The sequence below is a fragment of the Uranotaenia lowii genome, chromosome 2, assembly GCF_029784155.1.
Source record: "Uranotaenia lowii strain MFRU-FL chromosome 2, ASM2978415v1, whole genome shotgun sequence".
Classification (NCBI taxonomy): Eukaryota; Metazoa; Arthropoda; class Insecta; order Diptera; family Culicidae; genus Uranotaenia; species Uranotaenia lowii.
The window spans coordinates 272,278,094-272,304,352 of record NC_073692.1 but is presented as its reverse complement, the minus strand read 5'-3'; the positions used below and the strand labels follow the sequence as shown (position 1 = coordinate 272,304,352).

The window sequence follows — 26,259 nt, the reverse complement described above, 5'->3', positions numbered from 1 at the left end:
TAGTATGAAATTTAGGAAAAAAACTCACTTAGACTTTCGCTTTTCAAAATCCGAATTGCCGGGCCTTACGCTTATCCCCTGCCATCAGATTTTGTACAGCCACCTTGTCCACCTTCTTCGCCGCAGAAAGCCAGTTTGCCTTGAACTGCTGCTCGTCCTTAGCAGTTTTTTGGTCTTCTTTAGGTTCCGCTTGACAATAGTCCAGTCCAGTTGGGAGGGTTCTTGTCCTTGGGAACCACCTGCATGTTGTTGGCGGCGTACCATTCCATGGCCTTTTCACCGTAATGGCAAGATGCCAAATCCGGCCAAAACAGTACGGAACAACCGTGTTTCTTCAGGAAAGGCAGCAGACGTTTATTCAAACCCCTTAACGTAAATTTCTTGGTTGACAGTCCCGGAAGCTATGAAAATGCTGCTTTACAGATGGCTTGCCAAACCAGATTTTTCTTCGCGAACTTTGACAGTTTCATGTGCTTGAAAATATCTGCTACCTTTCCCCTTTCTTTTGCCGTATAAAACTCCTGTCACGGAAGCTGCTTGTAGTCGGCTTTGACGTAGGTTTCGTCGTCCATTACCACGCAGTCAAACTTCGTCAGCATCGTAGTGTACAGCCTCGGGGATCGCGCTTTGGCCGTCGTATTTTGTTTATCATCGCGATTTGGAGTCACTACCTTCTTGAAAGTCGATAATCCGGCTCGTTTTGTGGCTCGATGCACGGGTGTAGACGATACACCCAGCTTATTTGCGGCATCTCGAAGAGAGAGGTTAGGGTTTCGCTTCCAACTACCGGGAACTCTCTTTGTCGTCTCAGCGGCTTCCGGTTTTTCGATTTCTCCCCGATCCAGACTTCCTGGCTGTCGAAAAACGTTCCCCAAACACTTTAATTACATTTGTAACGGTTAATTTGGCAACGTTTAGCGATTTTGCCAGCTGTGCGTGCGAGTAGCTCGGATTTTCGCGATGCGCGAGCAAAATTTTGATACGCTGCTCTTCTTCCTTGGACGGAATTTCGACAACTGTAGAGTGAATTCCAAAATCAAAATAGAAGCAACATTCTACACACACACCTTCAAAATGAGGGGTGTTCAGGTATTTTAAATGCAAAATTGAAAGAAATACGTCAAGTTGATATTGACCAAATTTTAACCGTATCACCCTTCATAGAATAAACGAGTTTTTAAGTCTTAAATCTATTGGCATAGCAGCAATGACGATATGTTTCGATAGAAATGGCCTTAATCTTCGCAATGAATGCATAAATCAGTAAGATATTGTTACACATACTTTGATATTTCAAGAAATAGCATCGCCACTTCCAAAAGCGATTCAAAATAGAAAAATTAATTCACTCCGCTAAGAAATTCTCTCACCGGAATCATACTAATACCTCCGCATAGCTACTCTTATAATGGCAGATCCAGTTTTGTTAAAGGCAGTGTAGATTGGAATAACCTCTCAACTAATTTTAACTTAATAAACAAAAAATCACAGTTAAAAAGAAGTCTGCAGGTGAAAATATGGAGTAAAACAACATGATTCAGATTAGAATTGCGAAAATGGAACGATTTTCATATAAGTATAAAAAAAAAACATCCACCGCATTGTAACATTTAAAAAGATTGTAATATTACGTTACATAAACGAAACAAAGTTATAATTCTAAAAAAAAATGGTCCGTTACCCTATATAAACAGCCATTTCCGTTTGTTTGTTCCTATAAAAAAGGAAGAAAATGTGTTTGTTTTCAATAGGCATGAAGAGACCTAGAGAGCTGAAATGAGGCATGAGTGCTCATTACAACCATTAATGATAAAAAATATTTTTAAATTTTAATATTTGGCTTTTTACGGTCTTGGATCTCAATCAAACAACTTATTTTTTTAAATACCGGACTTTTCGACCATTTTTTGTGGTCTTTCTTAAGGGAACTGGAAGTTTATTTGAGTATAATTAGTTTTGAGCATTGTTAGTGGACTATACTAAAGTGAGTAAACTCACTTATCTGTCTGCTATTATTGTCAATATCGTTTTTTCTCCAACGGCTAGGTGTCCAATACTTGCAGCTTTGTGGGGGGTATTGTTGTTTTTTACATTTTAATCATATTTATAAATTTATCATCTTACAATTTTAACCGGAAAGAAAAGATTATTTTTCATCTGATTTCCTATGGTCGCACATTAACGAAGTTTTTGAACTATGGATGTTGTGTTATGTAGATTGTGTGGGTATTGTTTGGGGTTGAGCTTTCTGAGTTGGTAAGTGGGATTTGAATTGGTGTAATGTGTGAGTTTAGAGTATACTTTATGCTATTGCTATTGCTGGTTGGTTTTTTTGGTTTTACGTTGATAGAGCGCAATGAACATCAACATTGCGTGTATTGGAGATGTGTCATATCACCAACACAGAAAATACCGTGAACTACACAGGCCCCGGCAACGATATACAATCCGTGTGGAGCACATCTCTCAGATTTAAGCTTTTTTCCTCAGATTTAAGTTTTTTTCTTCAGATTTGAGCTTTCATCTCCTATGCTTTCAAAGCAAAAAAAAAGCTTAAATCTGAGGCAAAAAGCATAAAAACGAGATTCACCAGCACTTATTTAAAAGATGTTGGTCACACGATACATAGACAAATCCTGTATCATTGCCGAAGGCTGGAACTACAGGCCAGATACAGCTAGATTAAGTGTAACATACACAGGCATATTACAAACCAAAACAACGAATCAGCAATAGCGATACAGGCCTCGGAAACGATTCAGGATTTGTCTATGTATCGTGTGACCACCATCTTTTAAATATGTACTCGAGAATCTCGTTTTAAAGCTTTTTTTTCTCCAAATTTAAGTTTTTTTTTGCCTTGAGAGCATAGGAGATGAAAGCTCAAATCTGAAGAAAAAAGCTTAAATCTGAGGAAAAAAGCTTAAATCTGAGAGATGCGCTCCACACGGATTGTATATCGTTGCCGGGGCCTGTAGCAATAGAGTTTTTTTTGGACATTTCTTACGCACACTTGCTGAGCGTGTACAGATGAGACGGGACAATTAACCTCAAAAACTCTCGGTACAAAAAACGGGCAGCTGGTCGACGCACAAGGTCGTTTTTGAGGTTGATTGTCCCAAAACTGAAAAGTGTTGGTGAAGCAACCAGCATAATATCACGAACACTACCAGCGGCAAATAGGACTATAGCATAACGAGTACTCTAAAATCACACATTACACCAATTCAAATCCCACTTACCAACTCAGAAACATGATGCCTCTAGATATGGTGGTCTCACATGTCAAATCGCAGTTCAGCCATATTGAAAAAAGTTTTGACAGCTGGCTGTAATGTTTACGAAAAAGGGAGAAGGATCAATGTATTATCAGCTAAGGTAGTTAGTTTCATGGTTTTGCATGGAAACAATAACAAAAGGGGATTTTGTGTTTGATATTGTGTAGAAGAAGTGGCGACGATTTGCTAGCATTTAGTAGTGAGAATATCGGAAACCGGATCGTCAATCACCAAGAACTACTGCAGTATCAGCCACATCAGTCGAAAGGTCATTCCCTGGCAGAGCTGAAAATATTGTATGTTAGAACTTAAAATTCGGCCATACCATAAAAACTAACGAAAGATTACCATTCATTTTCAGCACTCTACGTGTTTTGACACCAATCTGTTCCTGCCGCAATTGGTAACGTGCATCGTAACTGCTTGCTGGAAAATGATTTGAACATATTCCTTGGCTTTGCTGGGGAATCCAGCCTTTTTCCCGTCCGCAAAATGTTATCCACGACTTCCGTCGATTCGTGTTCCGTGGGAAACGATGAATAACAATATCTGTATTGTTGGAAATTTTATTTCCGCACCCTAATACAGCACAATAATAAGGCATCTGGAGGGATTTTTTTAACATTAGTAAATTTTCCTTCCGCGTTATTTGTTTATTGTCAAGATCGTACCTTCTCCTGTTCCTTGTACTGCCCTCAAGCTTGCTTTGTGGTTCTTGGTGCAAATGATTTGAAGACAGAACGGGAGAACGGGAAAATAATCCTTCGAAGGAAATCTTTTATGATAGTGACGTCACAGATCATACCACTACTAAAACAATTCTTTAATAACACTGCCTGCTTTCAAGTTTTTCTGGCCAGCCAACAGCCAGCTGTCAAAATTGCGCCCCTTCCGCCGCATCCTACCCTCGCCTACTTTTTGCCAAAGTGAGACCACCATATCTAGAGGCATCATGCTCAGAAAGCTCAACCCCAAACAATACCCACACAATCCACATAACACAACATCCATAGTTCAAAAAGTTCGTTAAAGTGCGACCATAGGATATCGGATTAAAAATAATCTTTTCTTTCCGGTTAAAATTGTAAGGTGATAAATTTATAAATATGATTCAAATGTAAACAACAACAATACCCCCCACAAAGCTGCAAGTACTGGACACCTAGCCGTTGGAAAAAAAAAACAATATTGACAATAACAGCAGACAGATAAGTGAGTTTACACACTTTAGTATAGTCCACTAACAATGCTCAAAACTAATTATACTCAAATAAGTTTCCAGCTCCCTTGAGAAAGACCACAAAAAATGGTCGAAACGTCGGGTATTTCAAAAACTAAGTTGTTTAATTGAGATCCAAGACCGTAAAATGCCAAAAATTAATATTTTAAAACATTTTCACGGTCGAAAATATGAACCTAACATAAAAAATATTTTTAGATTTTCGGATAACTTCTTTTAAAGAGGGTCCTCCCTGCAAAGCATATACTGTTTCAGCAAATATTAACATTGGTGTTTTGAAGTACAGGCAATCGATCTTAGGTATCATATTTTGTCTAATGGGTCGGCAAATATTGGGGTCGTCCATATCAATTGTTCACTGTTTCTACAATATTGACGTTATAATGCTTTATATTGGAATAAATATTGGCTGACATGGGTTTTTATAGACGAGCCATCGATTCTATGTAACAAATTTTGAGTAAGGATCCGGAAAAGGGGCTGTCCATATTAACTGTTCAATGGTTTTGCAATAATAGCTCTATTAGGATATATTGACAGTTCTACACGAACACCACGTTAGCAGGAGGCCTCAGCCCTAACCTCAAACCATGGGAGAACAGAATCGATTTTTGAGAAGGGCGCACGATAAACGCGATTTCACGGTACTAATATCGAAAAATTCGCCCTGTGGAAAAGCGAACATCTGTGTTCTTATTTTGATTTTTTTTTTGGGTGTTCAGGGGTGCCAAGTGCATTGATATTTGGAAAATGATTTCATTTTGTTAATTGCATTGTTATTGAAAAATCTTTTCATGAGTCTGAGAATTTGCAACTTTCCCGTAGATTTCTATTCGAATGTGAAATTCAACGCATCATTTATCTGAACGAAATAACAACTGTCTGTATTGCACACTTAAATGATGCAGCGAAAGCTTTCATTAATTTACTTGTTTGTAACTGTGAATGATTTTGCATTCATTTAGATGTTGGAAACAACTCTTTTTTAATCTACCAAGCAGTAAATGAAAAAATATTTCAGATGTTTCGAATTAACCTTGGAAATACATTTGCAAAAGATGGCTTATCTTTATCCATTTAGGGACGCCCCATAATGAATTCAAACGTTTAGCTGTTGCTAGTTTAACTTTTTAATCAATTCAGAAATATTATGAGTTTAAAACAAGCAAATACTGATTCTAGAAACGCACCTAGCATCACTGGTGAGGCCACCAGCGAATCAATATTTGAGGTTATGGCTGAGGCCAATTTTTCGCCAATACTATCGTCCGTATATACCCTTATTATGCATGTTTCGAGACGTGAATACACACGGAAGCACTACAAAACAGACATTTGATTCCTGGATTCAAATTTTGAATCGAATGGCAAAAAAGGGGTCATCTATATAATTTTTGAATGTTTTTTGCAATTATTGTGTTACTATCCTTACTTTTCATCGAATCGAGAATCAATTCTTACACAAGAGTTTAACAGGAAAAATAATCTATTCTAGTTTTCAAAATTTGTAACAGACGACAGAACAAGGAGTCGTTAACTTTTCAATTGGTTGATTTCGTTAGGTTCCAAATGTTCAATGTGCCGGCCATTCTATTTTTGATTGAAATGCACCACTTTACTATTACCAGAAAACTTCTGGCTTTAAACGCGACGAACGTATCTGCACTAAGATCCTCAGAGCTCTGGTCATCGGATTGGGATAAGAAAGATTTTTTCACGTTCCCATGCCAAATGAAATGCTCAAGTTTGACTTTTATTACGGGGCAAAATTGAAAGGCCAACGTTTCTGACTTTGATGGAGGAGTTCCGCTGAAAACAAATCAAACAAGCATAAAACACCGTCGCTCAAGGGGGAAAATCCCTTTTTTTATTGTACAAAATAGACGGTCCAACTTTTTCAAAGCTTTTGAAGAAAAAATACTTATCAAGCCGGGGCATGGAAGATGCAAGCTGACGCAGGAAAGACTTTAGGAAAACATAAACTACCGCAAATGGAAAGCTTCAAAATACACCTTTTAAAGTTTGGCTGATGTTCCTAAATTGCACGGCTGAAATCCATTCCAGGTTCAGGTGTCCATGTCGAATTAATAAAGGAAGACTGATTGGCTGCCATCCAACGTAGCTTCAAAACAACCTCTTTCTATTGAGCTTCGTTTTTCATCCCCCAAATGGCATCATTTCAGCCGAGATGTTTGGAGCAAGTTTTGATTTTAACAAATTTAAGAAATTTGATCATTTTGCACCATCTTTTCACAGAAGAAAGGGAGATAGGAGAGATTAAAAAAAACCTCGAGAATACCTTTTCAACTTTTCCAATCTTGAATCAGGGACGACGATGAACGAAGCTCCATGGGGCAGAAGAATATTCAATATTACCTTCTCAAATAGAAGCAGATGCTGGTGGCCAGATAATTCAATATGCTATTTCCGTTCCGGAATCAAGGCTATTTGAAATGGTTTTGGATGGATTATTCGGACAAATTGTATGTATACATGAGCAGCTGATTCAGGTCATCCTTTTTCTTTAGAACATTTATTGCAACACAATGGTCAAAACCAATTAAAAAAGAAATCATCAACTCCTTTCCAGGATTACAAGTTTTCTTCAAAAAGCAGATGCAAATATAAAATTTCTTCGTGTTATTCATTCGAGTATGTCACTCAGATTCACATTAAACCTAACAATTCTCCTAAACAATGGTAAACTTCAATGCAACAGTCTCTTATCAACTTCTTGACAAATTTCTAAATTATATTCATCATCTCCGGAACCGAGGAGGTACAGCGAAAAATGAAAAAACAAATTGTTCGTACAAACTACTGTCTCTGTCAAAACATTCTAAAATGGTTCGCGCGGCAAGGTTGCAATTATCGAGGTTAAGATCACGCAAAAACGTGAGACATTGGAATACGTCTTCCTGATACGAGTCTACGGATTTCTTCATTTGGACGGCGAAGCGATCCAGCTTGAGCCCTGTCACATCTTTGTACAAACCTTGCCGAATCACTACACAACGTATCAGGCAGCGTGCCTTCATCGAGGCTTTCTTGCTAAAACCCATAAGACGCAGCGCTGGATTGTCGATTTGCAGCATATTGGAACATGTAGTCAGGGCGTTGAGAGTCAAGAGTTTCGGCATCGGAACGTACTGTGCAGCTTCTGTTAGAGTTCCAAAATGATCTCGATAGCACTGCCAGTCAATCGAAGCTCGATCGCAAACATCCAAATCAGTGGCGGACTGTAAACGCCTATCAATACAACACTGCGTTCTGTTAGCTGATACCAGGTCAAGGTAATCCGGTTGAAAGTGTTGACTGTACGATGTTCCCGATAAGCCATCGCAGCGATCCCAAGACTTCAGTACAATTTGGACGCATCGTTCTGCACACCGAACGTTTTCGACATAGCATTGCGACTGCATGTATTTCAAGCATTCACTATGCGCTTGTCGGTAACTTTTTAGAACCAAAGCCCCTCCTGCCCGAGAAAGTTGCACTCGCAGAAAGATAAACAAAAATAATGACAAAATGTGCTTCATCGCTAGACGCCAAAACAGACTGTAGTCAAGTTTCAAATATTCCGCACTAATAAAGCGCACGCAATTAGAGCTTCGCTGCTGAAGTTTGTTTGCCGGCATGGTAGGTACGTGACTTAGTAGGTTAATTAAATCAAATTATAATAGCTCTCAGAACGGTTATTTAAAACATCTGGTGCTATCCATAAGACTTCTCTTTAAGTGCTTTGAACTATATACAAAAACTTTTAAAACCTGAGATGTCTGCTTTATGAAATCAATGTTCCGAAAATCACTCATTTTTTTTCTCAAGGGATTTTAAGGGGGGGGGGGGGGGGGGGTAGGGTCTAACGGGTATAAAAAAACACCATTTTCACGATTTTTTCCTAGAGCTATCGTTCAAACAAATGTATTTAAATTTTTTGCATTATTCAAAGCATTGTTAAAAGAACATTTAGTAATTTTTTTGTAGAAAAATATCGAAAAATGAGCCGGTGACGGAGCATTTTCGAGGATGCCTTTTAGAAAACAGGATTTGCGGTGGACACTGTATCTCAGCACAGAATCATCTGAAATCAAAAAATCAGAGCAAAAAATTTTTAATAGATGTTTTTCTGGACCCCAACGTTTTTATTTAACTTAAAAATATTTTTATGAAATTTTTGTGGCTGTTTTAAGTAAAAACTACGATTTTTCACTTAAAAATCCGCCATTTTTCACCTCTAAAATCTTCCCAAAGTAAAAAAATCAAAAAAGAAAAACGTTGGGGTCTGGTATTTTATATGTAGAAAATGTGTTCCAAATTTGAAAAGAATCGGATAAGTAGTTTTCAAATGACGATGTCCACGGACTTTAAAAATGTGCTTTCGAGAAAAACGCGTTTGAAGTTTCTACTCTTGCTTTCTTGCAGTATTAGATAGGAGGAGATAAAGGCCTATAACTTCTACAGTTTTGCTTCAATTGACTTGAAAATTTGACACAACATTCTTGAAATGTTTTACAATAAGAAAATAAAAAAATAAAAAAATCGATTTTTTGAAAGTGTTAGACCCTACCCCCCCCTTAAGCAACAATGGCTTATTCATCCCGACATTCATGATCACTCATTTTCAGAGATGTTAAAATCGCGAGTCTACATACTCGCACTTTGCCCTTCTTTGCAGAACGATTTTATTTCGTTAAACTCAATCTGCAATGATGCTATCTAAAGTTCAACTCGGAAAGCATCAGGAAGTAAGCTTCGGGTAAACTCGGCAGGAGTAAACAGCAATCGGGGGAAACATCAGCAAAGCAAACGAACAGTTCTGCGAATTAAAAAACAAATCGTTTTCGTTCGGCAGCCGAACACATCAATCGGACAACGCATGGGGGCGTGGCTAAAATTGATAGATACAAGGGAACGGGAAACGAGCGAGAGAAGGGTGCGAGGAATGTTAACTCGGTCCATCGGGCAACGATCGCTCGTGAGTATTCGTGTACGGTAAGCATCGTTCTGTTGTTTCGTTGGTGGGATTTTATTCCTGCGAGGCATGGAAAACATCAATACGGAACTGTTCTCTTCGTTTTGTGTGCAATCGCGTCATGATTGGAACGAAGATAAAATCAATCTGCACATAACAAGTTAAACTCGGAAAAAATCAGCCGAATGATTCTTTCCGAAGCGAATCTACACACCGCTGCTCATTTTCAATGAATGTTTCTGATTGCACTTCGCACCTGAACGTACAGCGGTCGGGTTTCGTTATTGATTGCTACTGGACCTACCCGATCATCGATCGTTCAATTCATCGCTAAAATACAGATCACCTCGCACGATGCTTGCTGTCTAAAAAGTGCAGCTCCATCATCAAATTGGAATCTCACCAATGCGCAATGCATATGGCGAATCTTGTTGGTCTTCGATCAGGAGTGAATGGATCAGGCAGTGAGTGAGTGATACATGAAGCCGATCATTAGCGTATTTTGTTTGATTTGATATATAGCAAATCAATAAATTTATTTGTTGTTATAACGTTTTTTAACATCAGTATGATCAAAATCAAATTGTAGTTGTGTTTGTGAGGGAAAGATGTTCACTTTCGCCGTGTTTTTCAATTTTTACAAGTTCTCTTATTAAACTGTCGTCCGTCACGTTAAAACTACTGAGAATTTATGGTGTCCCGCACAACTGTTTGATTTTTCTCGTCCTGCAAAAAATAATTTTGAATTTCATATAACTCAGGCAGATACTGAGTGAGCTACATTCAGAATGGATCAGTTTGTATCTAACTCATCTCCGATATGCTCGAAATTTTGCTCGCGCATCGCGAAAATCCGAGCTACTCGCAAGCAAAGCTGGCAAAATCGCTAAAAGTTGAAAAATCAACCGTTACAAATGTAATTAAAGTGTTTGGGGAACGTTTATCGACAGCCAGGAAGTCTGGATCGGGGAGAAATCGAAAACCGGAAGCCGCTGAGACGACAAAGAGGGTTGTCGGTAGTTTCAAGCGAAACCCTAACCTCTCTCTCCGAGATGCCGCAAATAAGCTATGTGTATCGTCTACAACCGTGCATCGAGCCAAAAAACGAGCCGGACTATCGACTTACAAGAAGGTAGTGACTCCAAATCGCGATGATAAACAAAATACGACGGCCAAAGCGCGATCCCGGAGGCTGTACACGAAGATGCTGACGAAGTTTGACTGCGTGGTAATGGACGACGAAACCTACGTTAAAGCCGACTACAAGCAGCTTCCGAGACAGGAGTTTTATACGGCCAAAGGAAGAGGAAAGGTAGCAGATATTTTCAAGCACATGAAACTGTCAAAGTTCGCGAAGAAATGTCTTGTTTGGCAAGCCATCTGTACCTGTGGCTTGAAAAGTATCATTTTCATAGATTCCGGGACTGTCAACCAAGAAATTTACGTGAATAAACGTCTGCTACCATTCCTGAAGAAACACGGTTGTTCCGTACTGTTTTGGCCGAATTTGGCATCTTGCCATTACGGTAAAAAGGTCATGGAGGTACGCCGCCAACAACGTGCAGGTGGTTCCCAAGGACAAGAACCCTCCCAACACGCCAGAGCTCCGCCCAATTAGGAAATAAAGCTTAGTTCTTTTAGAAATGGGACAGTTACGAATGCCTGTATCTAAAAAACCATTAGTTTAAACGAAATACTTTCTTTGAAGAAAAATAAGGTAATGTTATGATCTTTTATGGAAAAATTTGAAAAAAAATATTTACCGTTTTTGGTTAAAGAAATTTCTACTTTATTCTTGGTATCTCCCATTGGCCGGCGCACACTTTTTTCAGTCATGGTATTGATCAGTTTCTCCAACTTATACTTCGTAAAATCTATATTTCAGGTGGCTTCACCCTCCTTCTTCAATTTTTGATACTTTTTGGTCCAATACTTCTCTGGAAACTGGAAACTGGAAGCATTTTAGTGGATACAGTTGTTCCGAAATGAACAAATTTGATTATTTTTGACCACATTTTTGTACGTTTTTTTTCCGGTACCGGTTTTACAGCTTAAGCGCTTTGGAACTATCAAATAATATATGTTTGAGGTTGGATTTCAATGAGTCATCACTAGGCAACACTATCAGCTTATCGGAGAAAATTGTTTTGGACATTTCAGCGATCTACCCTTAGTTTTTCGTTTATTAAAAATTAAAAATGCTGGTATGAGACTTGACTTCCTTGATGACCCTTAACCGTTGTTGCCGATCATGTGCTTCACTTCAATGCTTGATTTGAACTTTGTGGACATTATTTACAGTGTTTGCATACTTATCCACCACAAAAACTCAGTAATTCTTTGAATAATCAACGGTTTTTTCAGCTATCAATTTGATAATGACGTATTTTAAAGGAAACTGTGCAAAATAATTTTTTTCTTTTTCTCTTGCATCGTACATATCTCAAAAACGCGTAAAGTTTAAATTTTGAAAAAAATAGGTCGAATAGTATTTTTTACAGGCAACAAAATGCTGTCAAAGTTTTTAATATCCAATAACTAGTTAACGAGCTATTAGCAAATGAAAATGTCCCATTTCTAAAAGAACTAAGCTTTACTGGGCTATTGTCAAGCGGAACCTAAAGAAGACCAAAAAAATTGCTAAGGGCGAGTAGCAGTTCAAGACAAGCTGGCTTTCAGCGGCGAAGAAGGTGGACAAGGTGGCTGTACAAAATCTGATGGCAAGGGTTAAGCGTAAGGCCCGTCAATTTGGATTTGGAAAAGCGGAAGCCTAACTGAATATTTTTCCTGAATTTTATACTTATTAAACTTAAAAAAAAAAATTAATTTTATTTTTTAAATAAACGATTTCACCGATTTACACGCGTTTTCCCTTGACCCAATTTTGACCGTATCACCCTTTATTCAACCAAGTAAGCTCACAACACATATAAGAGAGAAAATGAGGAGTGGTAACAAAAAAAAGGTCACCACTTTAAGCGAAATTTCCGTAACTTTATCGTAACCTAACTTTGCCTGATTTTCATTTCGCCAGTTCCCTGATTTTTGGAAAAAAAAAATTGTTGGCAACCCTGCCTGTCACATCAAAAAGCATGTGATGCTCTCTCACTCAAGTTAGCCGCTCAGTTTAGCCACACGTTACAAATAGTGGAGTTCTCCCTGGTTGCTTTCTAGCTCCGAGATTTTCTTCGGGCCCGGCAAGTAAAACAACTAAAATGAGCGTGGCGACGAACGTGTTAATCCTCTATCGCTGATCGTGGTCCACTCATTATCCGAGTTTACACGAGCTGTAAGTGACTCGGACGGTAAGTGTTAGAACTTACGCATCTGAGTGGGAGAAAGAGAATTTTAGCCAAGTGCGCGCTAGTGTTTCAGTCGTACACCTCAGTGTTAATGAAGAAAACAATTATTCAGACTTCTACCACACAACGTACAAAATAAAACAACAATGTCTTCCCCGCTGTTGAGTTGCCAGGTGGTTTCGTAAAATAATAGCGAAAAAGAACAGGTTTTTTTTTCAGAACACCAGTAGATTGGTGGAAATAGATTGCAGCTTTTCTTAGATTGCATTAATGAAGGCGAATTAACGGTGCTGTAGACCCCGTCATTTTTGCAAATCAGGACACATTTTGAAAAATCAGGACACCTCTGGTTCGGAGAGCAGCGTCTTTTCTCGTTAACGTACCAAGAAGTTTTTACTGTGGTAGCTCTCAGATCTCTCCTCAACACTATGTGCAATAGAAAACTACGATGCTACAAAACATACAAATTTTGATTAAAAAAACTTAACTAAACTGTTATAAATGGTAAATTCAAACCTTAATCAAATTTATAAAATACTAAAGAAACAAACGATTTTGAGGTTTGAAAATTTGAAAAAAAAAATTCAAAAAAATAAACTAAGGCAATATTATTTTCCAAATTGTTGCCATACAAGAATTTCTTCCCACTCCTTGAGCTTTCTCAAATATTGTAGAATTATGGACCTCTCTAAATAGTTGAGTATTTCTTAAAGGTATTCCAAAATTGTAATAAAATTCCTAATATACACCACCAAGAGAACACGATAATCGTTATCTGTATTCAATCATAGTGTTTTCCCATTGGAAACTTTGAAACATCTTTCCCTAGCAGCAAACACGTTAACGCGATATGATGCTCCTGTATCGAGGCCTCAAACCTCTAATATGATTTTCGCAAATTTAGTCCACTATCAGCAAATTGTTCGGACGAGAGCGGCCGTGACGAGGTGGTGATCGGCAAACGCTAAAGTTGTTACGGTTCATAGACCGCACATCACAAACCTCGGCCGTTGTACTTCATGTAGATATCGGTGTCAGAACACACATACGGACATCACACAAACAGTTGTGTGTGTTTGTGCAAACACATGGATACAATCATCGGAACTTCCCTGGCCCAACCGGAAGAGTGATGTTCCATTCATGGCCCGATACGATTATTGATGGGGTACTATCTAGTTTTTGCTAGCGCGTCCGAACGGCGCCTCCATTTAATTTTAAAATTGCAAACTACACTTCCGCCTGGTTCCGCCTGTTCGCTTAAGTCCACGCCAAAGCCGTGTGTTACTCGGATAGATAACCCTCTCAGTAGACTCGTAGCACACTCGTAACTTTCTCATTTTCACATCACTGGCTGAGTTATGCACGTGGGTCGTGTGCTCTGGTTTAGAGGATGTTGTACATGGGGGGATAATGAATTTCCCCTTTAAAGCATCCAATCCATCCAAGAACATATTGCCACCCGCATCGTCGACGAACAAACGAGGACGCGACCTAGTCGACTCAACGAACAATTGAACCTAATGGGTTAAGCACTTGGGGATATGGCAAATGACGGGGTTCCTCGGGAAGGATAATTAGTTGGATGAAACCGAGCCTCATATACGTTCACAGATATTCTCTCGTCGTGAAGGGTAACTTTTGGTCTGTGTGTGTGTGCAGTGCAGTGACGTGAAAACGCCAACTCAGCCGTGGATCGGTCGATAGGAAAAGCCGGTGCCCCTCAAGTAGGTATGGGCACGAAACCGGCATTTTACATGTAACTATAGAGAGAATAGAGAATTGATTACAATCAGTCACGGAGCCGCGTTTCGGGACTGATTATCGCACATTTGAAATCCCTTTCATGGGCTTGCAAATTGGAACATCAGCTGCAAGTGATGTAACTTTTTGTGAGCTTCAAAAATAGACCTTTGTGGGGAAAGGTTGAAATGTACTGCAGACCATCAGTATTTTTATATTGATTTTTAAATGCATATGGGTTTACCCTAATAAATAAAATCCATTCTCAAGTTGAAACCAAACATGGAAAAAACTTAAACAGCTTAGCTAGCTAAACAGCTTAAATTTTCCAGAAATACAGTATAATGACGCGTTATCAATAACGCGGTATAAGGAAACATTGACGACGATTCGGAAGCTTCAAGCAAATCGTCGGAGTGGAATTGTCGAACGGAAACGGCGTGGTGGGATTTTAAAGACGAATAAGAGTAATTCCAATCTGTCGGACCGTGATTTGGCAAAAAAAAATCGCTGCTGCCCATATTTAATACCGTTTGAAGAATTTGACTGTGGGAAGGAACCAAGCCGATCGAGCTAGCAAACAGCCGAACCGGACCATAAAACAGAATAGTGTGGCCATAATCCATGCTCAGAAGCGAGGTGGCCAGGTGCTGACCAAGTTCGACGGATGTCTTCTGATTGTCGATAAACCTATGTCATGACTGACTTCGGGCAAATCCCAGGACAAAAATTTTACTTGGCAACGGCTCGGGGGAATTCCAGTCAAATTTAAATTTGATTTTGCCGATAAATTTGCACGAAAATTTATAATTTGGCAGGACATTTGCAGCTGTGACTAGAAAACGAAAGTTTTCGTTACAAATAGGACAATGACGTGGTAACTATTCCAAACAGAGTGTCTCTTAAAACGAGTTTTGCCGTTCATTCGATCCCACGACCATCCCGTAATGTATTGGCCAAATTTGGAAAATTGTCATTACAGCCAAGTAGTTCAAGAATGGTATGGAGAAAAAGGGGTCCAGTTTGTTCCTTACTTTCTTACTTATTATTATTATTATCATCTCCACTAACGTTTCGATTTCTAGCGCCCTTGACACCGGCGATGTAGTTCCTCATTTGAGATCCAGTTGCCAGGCCACCAAGCGCAGATGGTATTCCGCAGGCAGCGGTTTACAAATACTTGCAGTTTCCGCGTCGTTACCGCATACGTGCACCATGTTTCGCACCCGTACAGCAATACGGATTTGGCGTTTGAGTTAAAGATTCAAATTTCGTTCGTAGAGATATCTGACGTGAGCGCCAGATGTTGCGGAGACTCGCAAATGCAAATCAGGCTTTTCTGATTCAGGTGTCAATGTCTTTCCTGATACCACCATCAGGCGTTATCTGGCTACCAAGATACTGGAAGCACTCCAATTTCTCAACTTGTCCAGCTACCATAAAACTGGAGGGATTATTTATTTGTTTACATAGTATTCCGTCTCACGACATAACTATTAAACATAATTCCTAAAATTCACTCGGTCCATGGCAACCGTTCTCCAATTCCTCGGGCACCCCACGTTCGCCAGATCACGCTCCCCTTGGTCTAACCATCTCGCTCGTTGAGCCCCCGCTCGTCTTGTTCCTACCGGATTCGTAGCGAACACCTGTTCGCAGGACAGTCGTCCGGCATTCTCGCAACATGTCCCGCCCAGCGTATCCGGCTAGCTTTCACCACCTTCTGGATACTGGGTTCGCCGTAGAGAAGCGCGAGCTCGTGGTTCATCCTTCGCCTCCACACTCCGTTCTCCTGTACGCCGCCAAAGATGGTTCTTATCACTCGTGGCTCAAATACCCCGAGTGTACGCAGGTCCTCCTCGAGCAATATCCATGTCTGGTGCCCGTAGAGAACAACCGGTCTAATGAGCGTCATATACAGGTTACACTTCGTGCGAGGGCTAAGTCTTCTCGACCGCAGTTGCTTGTGGAGTCCATAGTACGCACGACTTCCGCTGATAATTCGCCGCTGGATCTCACGGCTGGTGTCATTGTCTGCGATCACCAGTGAGCCGAGATAGACAAAGTCTTCGACTATCTCCATCTCGTCGCCGTCGATCGTGACCTTGTTATTACTGGACAAGCGGGTTCGGTCGGTCTCGGATCTGCAGGCCAGCATGTACTTCGTCTTGGACGTATTAATCATCAACCCAATCCTTCCTGCTTCACGTTTCAGTTTGTGGTAGATGTCTTAAACCGCTGTAGATGATCTGCCGACTATATCAATGTCATCGGCAAAGCAGATAAGTTGACTGGATTTGTTGAAAATCGTGCCCCGCATTTCGCCCACCGCTCGTCGAATAACAACTTCTAGCGCCACGTTGAACATCATGCAGGATAGACCATCATCTTGTCGAAGCCCCCTGCGCGATTCGAATTAACTCGACAATTCACCCGAAATCCGCACACAGCACTGCGTTTCATCCATCGTCTCCTTGATCAGTCTGATCAGCTTCCCGGAAAAGCCGTTCTCGTCCATGATTTCCCATAGCTCGTTACGGTCGATCGTGTCGTATGCGGCTTTAAAGTCGATGAATAGATGGTGCGTAGGGACTTGGTGTTCACGGCATTTTTGGAGGATTTGCCGTAATGCGAATATCTGGTCCGTCGTAGATCGTCCCTCCATGAAGCAGGCCTGATGACTTCCCACGAATCTGTTTGCTTGTGGCGTTAGGCGGCGAAGTAGGATTCGGGACAGCACTTTGTAGGCGGCATTGAGGACAGTGATCGCTCGGTAGTTCTCACAGTCCAATTTATCGCCCTTCTTGTAGATGGGGCATATAACCCTCTCCTTCCACTCTTCCGGTAGCTGTTCTATGTCCCAGATCCGGACTATCAATCGGTGTAGGAAATCGGCCAACTTTTCCGGGCCCATTTTGATGAGATCAGTTGCAATGCCATCCTTCCCAGCCGACTTGCTGGCGAATGGCTTCCTTAACTTCACTCATCGTTGGGAGTGGCTCCTCTACGTCGTTGGCTACGCTGGCGATGTACCTTCCCCCACCGTCTTGATCCCCTGCATGTGCGCCGTTCAGGTGTTCATCGAAGTGCTGCTTCCACCTTTTGATCACCTCACGGTTGTCCGTCAGGATGCCCCCATCCTTATTCCGGCACATTTCGGCATGCGACACGAAGCCTTTGCGGGATGCGTTGAGTTTCTGATAGAACTTTCGTGTTTCTTCGGAACGATGCAGCTGCTCCAGCTCCTTGAGCTCCTCCTCCTCCAGGCGGCGCTTTTTCTCCTGAAAAAGTCGGACCCGCTGCCTCTTCCGCTGTCGGTGATTTTCCACATTTCGACGGGTGCCTCTTTGCACTACTGCCGCCCGCGCGGCATTCTCTTCGTCCATCACCCTCCTACACTCCTCGTCGAACCAGTCGTTCCGTCGAGTTCGCTCCACATAACCGATGACGTTCTCCGCAGCACTGTTGATGGCTGTCTTGATGGTATCCCTACAGTCCTCGAGAGGGGCTTCGTCAAGCTCGCCCTCTGCCGGCAGCGCTGCTTCGACCGATTGCGCGTAGTCTGCCGCGACCTCAGGTTGCTTCAGTCGTGCAATATTTAACCGAGGCGGGCGCCGGTTTCGTGTGTTGTGCACTACGGAGAGTTTCGGGCGCATCTTCACCATCACCAGATAATGGTCTGACTCGATGTTGGCGCCTCGACAGGATCTGATGTCGATGATGTCCGAGAAGTGCTGGCTGTCAATCAAAACGTGGTCGATCTGTGATTGCGTTTGGTACGGTGATCTCCAGGTGTACTTGTGTGGGAGGCGGTGCTGGAAAAAGGTACTACGTACGGCCATTCGTTTGGAGGCGGCGAAATCTATCAGTCTGAGGCCGTTTTCGTTGGTCAGCTGGTGCGCACTGAACCTTCCAATTGTCGGTTCAAATTCCTCCTCCTGGCCGACCTGAGCATTAAAATCCCCGATGACGATCTTGATATCATGTTTTGGGCAACGGTCGTATTCACGCTCCAGCTGCGCGTAAGATTCGTCTTTGTCGTCATCGGTACTTCCGAGGTGAGGGCTGTGCACGTTGATGATGCTGATGTTGAAGAACCGGCCCTTGATTCTCAACCGGCTCATTCGTGAGTTGATCGGCCACCACCCGATCACGCGCTTTTGCATTTTAACCATCACTATAAAAGCTGTTCCAAGCTCGTGTGTGTTGGTAGCTCAGGTAGAGGCACGACCATCTGGGTACATTCGTACCGTGGAGCCTTTCCAGCATACCTCCTGCAGTGCTACGATGTCGAATTTGCGGCTCTTCAATTCTTTGGAGAGCACGTGGGTACTGCCCACAAAATTTAGAGATCGGCAGTTCCATGTTCCAAGTTTCCAATCGCTAGTCCCTTTTCGTCGCGTGGGTCTTTGGCGATTTCCATCCGAAATTTGTTGATCGTTGTTCGTTGCTTATGTTTTTTGTAGTCACGGGCTCGCAAGGCCCGCAGCTAACCCCACTATATCGCAGGAGGACAGTCGTGATGTTGCTATTTTAGGTCCCGAACACCACCAGGACGTTGTTGCACTCCGCACGCCGCCCCTGACATGGAGAACAGACGCTTACTGGCCCGATAGGATCGTATTCCTTCGCGCAAACGAATCCTTCTGACAGAGCACCGGTCGGCATTGAATTCCTTGGCGATGTCATAGTCCGACTGCCCTGGATTTTCCTTGATCGTTCTTAACACCTTCAAATGCCCCTTTCCGATACTTAATTCCACTATGACGCTTGGTATGAACCTGCCGATCAATAGTATGTATCTCTCGGAAACGTTTGAGAACGCTGCACTTCTCAGTGATCGAGAGGTTAGCGTGGTAAGACGGTAATCGCTGGTTCACTGATGGCATGGGTTCGATTTCCATCTCGGTACTGGGTGTTAAATGTTAATCTTAAGTTGTCCACGTCATTTATTCAGTCTGTAAAGCCTAAATCGGCTAAGACGGTGTATGTATTTTCTTCACACGTTCGATTTAATCATTTTCAACGGTTTCGCGAATTTTGAAACTGACCACGCCGGGTTTTGACGTGGGTGTAAAAAATTAATTTTCGTTTCGTGGCTTCTATCAAGTGTAACTTTTTTAACTAAAACAAATCGTAATGAATTTTTCAGCACTGGTAGAGGTAATATTTCAAAACAAAGTAGGTACTGTCAAATCATTTTCGATCCGAATACTAGGAGCGCTGTAGTATAATAAACAGTGCGTCCAGATTTAGGATGACCTATTCTTTACAATCAGTACTTCGTGATAAATGAAGCTTTCAAGTAGGCAAAATAGTGTCACATGGTCTAAATTTACCTAAGATGGTTAATAAACTAATGTTTTTCGTCTTTTGGACATCTTAAGAAAATGCAATTTTAAAATCATAACAACAACAAATGCTCAGATCATAACTACGATGTAAATTCAAAATTCCACCGTTAGCAACTGTTGACGAGCAAATTTTCAGCAGCTGTGAAATTCTGTGCTCATTTCGGTTGCACCTCCAACAGTGTAACGTATGCTTAATTAATTTCCATTGTCAACAGCTGTCAGTTCTCATCTTAACGTAAATACCAACTCTCCCTGTCTCTCGGTCCCGGTTATTAGGAGGACCCCTTTGTAAGCATTTCCCGGGAGCTCAGTTAGTAGCGCCAATGAGTGACAACACTTGAGCAATCTGGGCAGAACCAGAACCAACAACCGGTCGTAGAAGGTAGGTACCGGTTCCAGTTTCTGGGGATATCCAATTAGGATTAATGCTTCCAATTTACCTCAAGTGAGCTTCTGGTGGTAATTTATACACAAACTACTACAACAAAGTGCCGGTGTTTATTTTTCTGCTGACTGCATTCTCACAGACGTGATTTTGTCGGAAAAGTGAGAACAAAACTGCCACGAATTAACGAGAAGTGGAATTTTGCTGGCATAAGCACTTCTGGGAAAGGCTTCAATCTGACGCGTGAGAGAGCCATTTATGTTTGCATGTGGAAATCCTTTTTTGAATTTTGAACTTTCTTTGTAAAATTGTAGCTCTAGTGCAATTTTGATTGAGTATACATACATACCTAAGTTAATACTCTTTTAATACTTGATTTTAAATCATAAAAACCAAAATAACTATTCAATAAAAAAAAAAATAGGTACCACAAAAGCGCTCGAATTGGAATACAGTAAGCTACAGTCCTATTTGGAAGCATTCCATTTCCGGTCCATGGCCACGGTTGTGCGGAAAATAATCTGATAGCAAAAGGGAATCGTTGAGGGATCAAAAATAAATTGAATGAATCTATTCAGAGCCAACCGGTTCATCAGAGGGGGATGTCAAAATTTCCAATCAAGATTGAGCTTGAAACTGATACTGGGAGGTGCCAAAACTTATTTATCTATCTAAACGAAAGTTGAGCTGCACTCAAGTACTTTGCTATCAAATGTTTTCAATTTATAGGCAAATCAATCAAATGCTAAATAAATCAATACTTGAGCACAATTTTGAGCTTGATCTTCCCACTGAAGACAAATCAAACGTCAAACTTCATAATGTACCATATAATCCCCCGCTCTCCTCATTGCGTGGTATTATGAATCGATTTGGAACAGATCAATACCAACTAATCCACATCCACAGGACTTATTTACTTTAGGACTACAGGAGATGAAAGTAGTAAGTAACTACGCCATAAGTTTACACAAACAGACCACTAATTAAACCAACATCCTAGACGAGACCATCACACCGCAATAATGGCCGATGTTCTGGTTTTGTTTGCCCCGGAATCTTTTCACATCACAACTAACTACCTAAATGGATAGCACAGATAAACAGACGGGACACTCTTTTTCCGGTTTTCGCAAACCGGTTCAATATTTCTGAAAGCTAGGCAATGTCGCCACCAGAGTGCACTGGTCTTAAAATTAAAACTTTTCCATCATAGTAGCTGTTTGCTGGAGACACGCATCAAACTTGAAAGTAAACAAACAAGGTTGTACCTAAATAAAAAAGTCTGCAAAGTTTTTTTAGTTTCAAATTTTGTTAAAACCCCGTAGATACTCATCTCCCTGCGACCGTGTCCCATTCAAACGGATCATATTTCAATTAGCAAGAGGTGGTACCGGGAAGAATTGCTGTTGCAATGTTCCTTTGGTTCCATTCATTTTGTTCCGAAATCTGAAGAGTTGAATAGCAGTATCGAATATTTGAACCCGAGAAAAAAGGATTATAATGAGGAACAGATCCCTTGTTTTCATACCCATGTTATTTGGCCGCAACTGAGTTTTTTTTAAGCAAATGTAAAGCAATGTTTCTATTGCAAATGAGAAAAAAATAATAAATTTGTTGAAATAAATTAAAATGGAATACCTTTTCTGTACGGCTGTGTTTATTTACTTTAACGCACATGACTAAACTCGACTTTTAAGTGGCTGTTCCTTTTGATTTAGCTACTGCAAAAAAACTGAATGTTGAAAACACAAATGCAGAATTATGAAAAAAATTCCCTTTAAACTTAAAAACAGATCATTTGGAGGCGATTCAGTGCTCAATAGTCATGTTCTACGTTACATTTTTGTCGTTACGTTCGATGTAGTTATCGAAAATTCTTTTTGTAGAAAAACCCCGATATCCTAATTGCTTTCAGGGAAAACCCTGCGTGGGGGATTTTTTTTTCAATTTGCTACCACTCAGTAAATTTCAAACCGGAGTATCATTTAATCAATTCAGGTATGAATTTGATGTTATCCAAAGAATCGTATTTTTGTCAATAACTTATGAACGGCTTCCAGCACTTCAGCGAACACTTTTCCTCGAGCACCATAAGGAATTCATGCATGTAAAAGCACTCCCTAAATTGAACTTATGATTTCAACAATAATTCATACCAGTCTGTTTGTTTACAATGTTAAATGAAAAGTTTGATTTCATGGGTATCATGATGGTTTTAAATTTTCCTAACCGGTTCATGGCTGCATTTTGTCGTGATAGGCAATGTCGACACCAGATGGCAATGCAAGCAGTTTTGCGAAAAATGTTATAGTTTTTCTTCAGAGTGTCATGTCTGTTTGTCTGTGTGGATAGTTTTGTTCCTGTAATTGCTGTGCTAATTGGTTTCAATCCAATTAAGGATAACGTTGGCACAGGCAATGCAATGCTACAAAGTGGCTCTCGATGGGAAAAAAGAGATCCCATTAAGTGGAGAAGTGACTGGTGAATTGAACGTAAGGCGAGAGAAAAAAAATGGTATCAAAGTGCTAGAGCTATTAGACTATTAGAGGATTGTTTTCTAGGTGTGGTGATGGTTGAATAAGAATTGAAGCTGCAAAAAAGGCCGATTAATGTAACTGATGCGGTTGAGTAGATCCTTATTTATATTTAAATATGCATAAATTTTATATTTTAGTTTTATTTTAATGAGACATTCAACTATGGTTCCGGGGGTGGATGAAATAGAGTAAATATTAAATCTTAATATCTCTCGTGTCCTTAAATAACTACTTTCAAAGGCGCGACGGAATTTTTTGATTCTTGCTTTCGACGAGTAACCTTTTTTTTGGAAATAATAGAGAATATTATGTAGATCATTTAATCATAACATTTCAAATCTCTGAAATCAATAACTTTCTTGTTAAAATGATATTCCTGGAAATTTGTCGAAAAATCTGGCAGTGTTGCCAATGTGTAAGTACTGTTAATTTTAAATCGTACTTAGAAATAATGGGACACCCTATATTGGTATTTTATTTTATTTTAACTCCTTAGGAAGCTTCCTTAAACTCTCAAGGAAGTCTAACATTATATCAATAATGATTACTTTTGTACTTGTTCAAATCCCCATACCCATTTTCTGCATTGTTGTCTAAACCAACATAATACCAAGGCAGATTGGAAATGTAAAGCTCTCTTTCAGAGAGCGTCTTAGCTTGTTTTCCGCACCGTTTCTTTTGCCGCCGATGGCACAAGAAAGGTGTGACATCCAATCATCGATAATTGAGCAATCTAATATCTCATCGAAAGCAATTTCCTAGAAATCGTCCTCGAAGCAAGGTTTAGGCTTCTTCTGGGAAGTCTAGCTGGAGTGTTCGCGGAATGGTTGTTTACATAAACGTGGAACTTGCACGCTAAGTCTATTTTCAATCGAATTGAGAGCCCTGCCTGTCGTCTTCGTACTAAGTTGAATTTAATTATCCTGCAATAAATTATCCACTTGTGCAAAGGAAATACTCTCTTAACGACAATATGACTTTCCCTTCGAAGGCGAAGCTTAGTACAGGAATTTTCATTTCCTTCAACTAGGGAGAAAACTCTTATCTTCCACCAAGTGTAATCACCTGGGAGCAAAGGAATTTTACTCACACAATCTGGAAATAATCAGCACAAGGTTCTTCCCGGTGCATTTTCACTTCGGAGCTATTTGCGGGTTGTCGATTTGGGATGGTGATGCTCATACAACTTTTTTTTTCACAGGAGACTTTAAGATACTTTTCCTTAGATTGTTGCAACTAAGAACTTACAAACTGGGAAAGTACAAGCGAGAACTAGGTTGAACATTACTTGTCAAATTTCTGATCCTAAATACCAATAGTGACCACTTGAACATCCCTTAAAATAAACCGTACTATCTCTAAAGTTTTCTTGCTAACGAAACCAAACTGCAGTTAGCTTATCTTGAACTAGTTTTGAACTTTTCTTCTTACACAACAACATTAGAGTAAATCCAACCATCAGAGTACAGAAGCTATTTGGTCAGCATAATTTTTTTTTGTATTTACCCATTTCTTTTGTTTAGATTTTCTTTTTTCGATTTCAAAAATGTGTTGAATGCAGGCAGACAGAAGTAATAATTTTAACGGTTTTTTCCTAAAAGAGGTTAACTTCAACTAGTTAAATGCCATTTGCTTCCTTCGCAAGCAGATGTCTCATGCAGGCATAGAAGGCAAGTGGGTCGAATTTTCGTGGATTTTATCAAGATCAGCTGATTGAAAATTCCCCGAAAAGCTTCTGATTCACAAACGCAGGAAAGCGAGGATTCTCAACTTGGTTGATTAATAGGCTAGACCACATTTAACCTCGAAATTTCGTCGTTCTATAAAGAAGTGATCTTGTTCGACTACTGACTGATTCTTTCAAAACGATCCGATAGTTCAACAGGGGTTTCGTATCCCGAACCACGGAGAGAGTTTCAAACCATAAAGATCAGGCAATCACAGAAAAAAAATCCGTAAAAAATTACATTTTGTGAATTGTTTGTTTAGGCCTGTTAACTCTAGACAGTTGTTTGACCAAGATCAGTTTTGTATGGAAATTGAGACATGAGACATGAACATGAGACATTAGACATGTGACATGAGACATGAGACATGAGACATGAGACATGAGACATGAGACATGAGACTCGAGGCCTCTCCTCCTCTAAAGACTCGAGATCGGACCCCTCCTCGCATCGACTCGAGGTTGACCTCTCCTTTGCACGATTCAAGGCCCGATCTCTCCTCTAATGACTTGAGACCACTTGGGTTAATCAACAAGAGGAGGGGAACTTGTTGATTAACCCTTCAATTCATAATGTAATAAATTTGCAATAATTTATGTATGGAAAAAGTAAAAAAAAACGTATTTTATTTTTTTTTTTTTTTCATGATGTATCCATAATTTCCAGCTGTTTGAAATTATTTTTGAGCATAAAAATAAATCATGAAATGAAGGGTTAAGAGTCTGACCCCTCCTCTTACGACTCGAGACCCGACCTCTTATCGTAAAGGCTCGAGGTTGACCACCAAAACCTCTCCTCCTGAAGATTCGAGGCCTGACCTCTGCTCTAACGTGCAGAAATGATCCACGATGAAATTTTGAAATACGAAGGTGCTTACGATGATATTGTTTTGATAGGTGACTTTAACACTAATCTCGTGATCCAAAATAGTAAAACTGAGCGGTTTTGTAGCGTGTTGAGTGAAATCGGAATGTATAATGTAGGGACTGAACCAACATATTTTCATAATCATGGGGCTTCACAGCTGGACTTACTAATAACAAGCCGACAAAGTTCAATAATACGTTTTGGACAAATAAGTATACCCAATGCTTCAAATCATGATATGATTTACGCTTCTTTCAACTACGACACAGAAATTGTAAACGATGAATACTTCTATAGAGACTATAAATGTCTAGATCCAAATTATTTAATCCAAGAGTACAATAAAATTAATTGGACCTATTTTCACTCCCTTACTGATACCAACGACATTATAGATTTTTTCAATGATCGTGTCAAATTCCTCCATGACACGTGCGTACCTCTTAGGAGAAAAAACACATCCAAACGCAAGTACAATCCTTGGTTTAAATCGAATTTGCAAATTGCTCTGATTGACCGCGATCGCGCTTATGGTAAATGGAAGATGACTAAAAGCAGTGAAGATAAAAGTAATTTTAAAAGACTTAGAAACATAGCAAACAAGAAAATTTTGAAAGCTAAACGCGACTACTACAATAATGAATTTAACCAGCATATGACACCGAAAGAGTTTTGGAGCAAACTTCAAAATATCGGCTTATCAAAGCGTAAATCCAGTACCGAAAATGACTTCCACCCAGATGTAATTAATCAAAAATTTCATGAAAGCTTTACTGTAGACCACGCAATATCTTATGAAAATTTTCATTCAAATTCAATGGGTTTTAAGTTCAACTGCATTCAAGAAT

At 40.1% G+C, this 26,259-nt stretch overlaps 2 protein-coding genes across 5 annotated transcripts in view; one reads left to right on the top strand and one right to left on the bottom strand.

The window, feature by feature from the left end:
• Window positions 1-26,259, top strand: part of LOC129741244 (pleckstrin homology domain-containing family G member 5) — a 335,012-nt gene that overhangs the window by 12,964 nt on the left and 295,789 nt on the right. The window lies entirely within an intron of this gene.
• LOC129742652 (general odorant-binding protein 45-like) lies at window positions 7,278-7,940 on the bottom strand. Its single transcript, XM_055734580.1, has one exon. The coding sequence runs from the start codon at window positions 7,938-7,940 to the stop codon at window positions 7,278-7,280; it is 663 nt and encodes a 220-aa protein (XP_055590555.1).